Source organism: Aptenodytes forsteri, unplaced genomic scaffold (genome assembly GCF_000699145.1).
Source record: "Aptenodytes forsteri isolate BGI_AS27 unplaced genomic scaffold, ASM69914v1 Scaffold318, whole genome shotgun sequence".
Classification (NCBI taxonomy): Eukaryota; Metazoa; Chordata; class Aves; order Sphenisciformes; family Spheniscidae; genus Aptenodytes; species Aptenodytes forsteri.
This window is the reverse complement of record NW_008794493.1, coordinates 595,537-601,287: the sequence shown is the minus strand read 5'-3', so window position 1 is coordinate 601,287 and position 5,751 is coordinate 595,537. Positions and strand designations below refer to the sequence as shown.

Below are 5,751 nucleotides of genomic sequence, written 5' to 3'. Positions count from 1 at the left end.
ACGTGAGGAAAAATGTCTTTACTGAAAGAGTGGTTAAACATTGGAACAGGCTCCCCAGGGAAGTGGTTGAGTCCCCATCCCTGGAGGTATTTAAAAGATATGTAGCTGTGGTGCTTAGGGACATGGTTTAGTGGTGGACTTGGCAGGGCTAGGTTAACGGTTGGACTCAATGATCTTAAAGGTCTTTTCCAGCCTAAACGATTCTATGATTCCTGTTTTCCCCCCACCCTTATGCTGAAACATCTTTTCATCCTCTATTTTGACTGTATCCAGACATTAATAAAATGAATCTGTTTTCTCAGAAATCTTGCAGTGAGGGGAAGTTTCCCTGGATCATGAATCATACCAGTAACAGCTGCTATAATTTATTAAAATCTCAAGGTAGTTAGTATCATAAAGCTTCCAGGAGCTGCAAGCCGTTCTCCCTGCATGGCCTGAAGCAGTCAGTAGGCTTGACATCTTTCCATCTGAAATAAGTTATGCCCAGCCCTCTAAATTATCTTCTCAGAGACATGTAATTTTATCATTGGTTCATTGGGTTTGTGCTGACTTAAGCTCATTGAGTGAAGTCACTGTGAAGTGATAATTGAGTTAACCTCAGAGTTAAGGTTGACTTTGGCAAATTTATCTTCTGATAAAATGGAAGTTCTTTGTCTTTTGCTGTTTACTGTTTTTAACTGGAATAGCTCACATCTTATTATCGTAGACAGAAAAAAGTGGGAGTTTTGGAAAAGGGGTTGTTTTCAAGTTACTTTTTTCTAGTGAAAATAAGCTTTGCTTCTTTCTTTAAGAGACCAATCATATATGTTAGTGCAATACCATCATTTTTCTGGGTAACTATGATGTTCAGTCATTGAGTTAAATCACCTTGGAAGTAAGAAAGTTACTTGACACTGTCATCATGGGGATATGAACACAGAAGCAAGGTACAATATAGATGCACACATTATATCCCTTTCTGTTCCCACTCATGTCCAGTATCAGAGGATGACTTTATTCTGCATTCCCTGAAAATCAGAAGATTTGAGAGATTTTCTGACCAAATGAGGAGTTATTGTTTCCTGAACCTTTAAAGTACAGGAAGCCATGGTACACATGTTTTTTAATGAACAGGCAGTGTGTTATGCTAAGAACACATGTTATTAGAAGCTGAAATGTCTGAATTTCACAAGGCAAAATATTTTAAATGCTGTGTATTAAAATTAATGATGCATTTTTATATATACAGTATGTAATGTGTACCCAATGCTGACTATATATGTAATTTCTAAAGAAAAAATATTCTGCCTAACACATTAATCGAGTTTATTAGAAAAAGATAAAAACAAATCATAATTTATAATCTGCTCAGTCATTCCAACTGACATCATTATTATTGCAGCTGTGAATGCTGGGTTTTGGAGTGGAGAGTTGAGAGTGGGCATATGCTGTATGATGGATACTATAATAATCGTAGAGCAGCTTCAAGTAGGAGCCATAAGACTTGAGAGACGTATGCAGTTCGGATGTGTGTGTGAGCTGTATTCCTGAAAGCGGACGTAAAGCTGTAACTGTTCTGCACTGCTGTGAGAACTACAGTATAGGATACTTACTCTGTGGTCTGCACTAATCACAGTTCAACTGTGTCAGGACATAAAGGAGAATCTTTTCTTGAAAACTTGTCTTCTCACAGCTTGGTTGACCACAGTTGATTGGAAATTTTTCTTTTTTTATATATCATATATTTGCCAAAGTATAGTTTTGGAGATTCCAAAAATTGTTTAAGAATTGGGAGTTAATTTGCAAAACTTGTGTGATTAGAAATGGAGATGGCTGTGGGAGATCTGAAGCCTGTGCTTTCCTGATCTTTAGGAATTTGATTGCAATCACTTTGCCAAAGAATCTGCTGGGCTAGGATGTTCTGATTTTTTTTCCCTTTTGAGGGCCGCATTTAATTTAATGGGAATATTGGTCAAGACAATACAGCTTTCTTTGGTTTATACTCCTATGCACTTCTTGTCCTCCACTTAAATATTCATGAAGAATAAATCTGGATTTGACATTCTTTTAAAGTCTGAAAAATGCCCAGGTGGTTATCTAGATTGCCTTGATGTCCTCTTTATGGGTTTTTTTGACCCTGTGGTTGCCATGAAAGTTTGAGCCTACTGGTAACTGTAGCATCTGACATTGAAATATCACGTTTCTGTTATAGACAGCTATGTGCATAATTCATTTTTAAGCATGCATGTGTTAACACTGCAGTTCCTGGCACTGTAGTAGCAGATTTTACTTCCTTACCAATTCTGCCTGTAATAGAAGCTGGGTTTTCAAGTATGCGGCTGATAACAGCACCTGACAACTGCATCACTATTTTCTTTTAGAACAGAATATAGTTCACTATGGTAATAAAAGGTAAAAGGCTTTTTAATAATTATGATATATATAGTGCAGCAATCTCTTAATGGATTAACATTGATCACATTGCAAATATGTGAAAATGTGATTGTTTTAAATGCAAAATATCACAGCTTAAAAGATGAGGAGGACTAAACAGTGGGGGGAAAGTGGTCTGGAGTGAAATTGCAGAAGGAAAGGTCAAGGAGACCGCTGTTCTTCGGGAAAGTAGAAATAGTTCAAAGTCCAGTCATAGCAAACACAAGTTAAGTGATAAGTGACAAAATAACAGTTTGTATGGAATAAAACAAAAATTAAAAAACCCCACATGATCAACATAGGAGCAGTGAGATGTGTGTGCTTCCAAAATGCATAATTTGATTTGCTCTTAGCTAGCCAGAAAAAGGGCATTGGAAGTGCAGCTATGTAAGACACCAACAAACAGTGCTTAAATGTTTAGAAGAAAGATAAGAGCATGCAGGACATGCATGGGGTGCGTGTTCAGTCATAGGGCTGGTACAGCTCTGAAAGGGCTCTCTGGATTGCTAAGGATGAAGTTGGTTGTCCTTGTTAAACCAGTTGCCATAGCTTTTCTACTATTGCAGCTGTATCAAGCATCCTCAGGTTGAAGCACAAACTACCCCTTTTACAACCTCAAAATTGGAAGCAGCCTTTAAATACTTTCAAAGATTAGCGTTTCAGACACACCATAACTGTGGACTTGACAATTTAACAGGCTAGACTGTAAGGCTAATTCTCTGAATTCTCCTTCTGTGTAAACAGTCCTCCTTTGACTGCAGTTACATCAATTAATAGTATCCTTTGGGTAAATGAACAATGTCTGTTTATAACAGGATGTGTTTGACTTGGAACTTCAGATACTGTTTGCTTGAAGTATCTTTTGAATGCTTTTCCTGTTAGCTCTTTGAAAAATGCGGGGGGGAAAGGGGGGGGGGGGGGGAGTCAAATATAGCAGTGAGCTTTGGCAGCACCATGTCACCCAGGTAGAGCAAACTGGGTAGCACAGTTGGAGAACGTTTACGTCACAGTACTGCTACTGGCTCATCATCTCATAGTATGAATCTGCCTTCAGGAAAATTCAAATTTTACTTGGAAAATCGCGGATCATTTAGTAACCATTGCCAGGAAGTTTATTCTATTTCTCAGCATTACTCTTCTGATGGCAGTAGCTGGTGGAGTTATTAAATATTCATACGCTTTTAAAATTCTAGCCTGTGGTTTAAATGTGTTTGAAATTAAGCTGGTTTGACTTGGGATTTATTTTTTAAAACCAAAAGGTATGCTCTTGAGGTACTGCTGTGCATTATGAGAAAAGGCTTGAGTATATGCCTAATCCCAATACAGATTGCTTTACAAAAAGATTTATTTTGTTTACGAGTTGTTTGCTTCATGAAAGCACTGATTATTGATTTCGTAGCATACAATCAGCATTCGCTAAGTGAACTGTATGTTAAGACAACACTGAACTGAACATTGCGACAGCTGCCACTAGAGCTGATGTTCTCATGGCATTTCTATTCAGAGCCCTTGTTTCCAATTGTTTGTAGCTTTACAGTACTTTCACCTAACAGAGTGAAATTTTCTCGACTCAAAGGTGACTTTTCTCTTGAAGGTCAAGCCACGATTATTGAGCTTCTTTTAAAGCAAAAAGAGAAATGAAAACAAGAGCACTTGCCCTGTATTAAAAGTGCTGTTGTTATTTTAGAACTGGTGCAAGCTAAGTACATTTTTTTTTTAAAGTAAGCACAGGTACTTGTAGAATGAATTTCTTTTCAATAGAGGAGGCTTATAACCATTTTTGTGTTCCTACTAATCAAACTAATACGAGTAAAAAGAGGAATTTTGATCTGAACTTTTTAAGAATTTCTGGTATTAGTAACAATGTCTGTAACTTATCTGACTCATTAAGGTGTAAATATAATAAACTTTTGGCTCATATAGCGCTAATCTTTCTAATCTATAGCCCTATAAATCATGTTGAATTCTACTCAGGAACAACATGGTGCATATCAAGTTTGTTTGTTTTTTCTATATGTATTCAATATTTTTATTCTATAATATTGTCTTCATTTGACATACATACAGTATTTCTTTTGTTATACCAGAGATGCATCCTTTTATAAGTTAACCACTAAGATTTATTAAAAGTCAGCTGACCAAATAATGTAAGTGTCTGTGAACTCACTCTGAAGTATCCTTATGGTTTATCTGCCTAAAGATAAGCTCAAATTTAGATGTTTTTAGAAAGAGAGCTTAATCCTCCAGAAACTGCTTTCCTTTTTATTAACTTTGTCTTGTTTCATTGCAGGAGGGGTTCAAAATGGGATTAACTCTTGAAGGCACAGTATTTTGTCTTGACCCACTAGACAGCAGGTGCTGATGCCAAGAAACTAAATGTGAAATTCCTACACAGTGGGTTTTTTTTAATTCTGAACATGTATTCACAGATACTATCCATGTGCCAAAAATTGCTTTTTTCAACATGTAAACTCTTGTGATTGTTTGCTTCTGTAAAAATCCAACTTAGTTCCAGTCTTTCCCTGTACAAATGTAAAAAGTTGTACTTGTTTATGAAATATGAATTAAATTACACTGTTGTGTTTCTTTCTCTCACACTTTGGCCCGAGTTTACTACGCTTTACGACTATTAGCCTGAGTAGTTCTTCAGAAAGCTCACACGTATCTCTCTCTTTGCAGATGTGCAAGCATGATTTTTACATAATACTTCACTTGGCAGCATTTTGAAATTAAGTTTTTAAGCCATTATTTAATATTCAAGCAGTAAAATGGTTAATATCTAGTACAAAAAATTCTGCAGTGAAAAAGCAGAAAATACTAACCATTAATATAAGCTTAAAAGGTAAATCTGGGTACCATGTAATTGATTTCTATTACTGTGTATGGTTACTATGCTGTATATATGTTGTTATTAGTTTATAAAATCCAGAAGAGTTTTAGGTCCTTAATTCATGTTTTAGAAACTAACAAATTGTTAGTATGCTAATCAGTGTTTAATGAGCATAGAACAACTGCTACATTGCAGAATGGACAAAGTAACTGCCCTTTGTTTTGATATTTTATAGCTGAACAGTAAAGTATGTAATTTGGAATTCACTACATGATAACCATAACTTAAAAAGAAGATTATGGTGTTGCATTTACTTAGGAATTTACATAATTTTGTGTATAAGCAGGCACTCTGTGTTTACTGGGCTCAATTCTGTAAGTTACTTTCAACATCTGAGTGTTTACAGTCAGGCTCTTTTTCACTGTCTGCTTTAATGTTATATGTCTCACTATAATTTTGAGGCTTGCTGCGAGAATTCAATGTAAGTAAGTCCTTCATACCCACTGGTG

General features: G+C 36.0%; 1 protein-coding gene across 2 annotated transcripts in view; it reads left to right on the top strand.

The window, feature by feature from the left end:
* GULP1 (GULP, engulfment adaptor PTB domain containing 1) overlaps positions 1-5,005 on the top strand; it is an 89,338-nt gene extending 84,333 nt beyond the window's left edge. For both annotated transcript variants that reach the window (XM_009290964.1, XM_019475039.1), the window contains one exon: positions 4,703-5,005. In XM_009290964.1, the coding sequence (XP_009289239.1) occupies positions 4,703-4,774 (72 nt within the window). In that variant the 3' untranslated portion in view covers positions 4,775-5,005. The remainder of the gene's footprint in view (positions 1-4,702) is intronic.
* Positions 5,006-5,751: the final 746 nt, after the last annotated feature.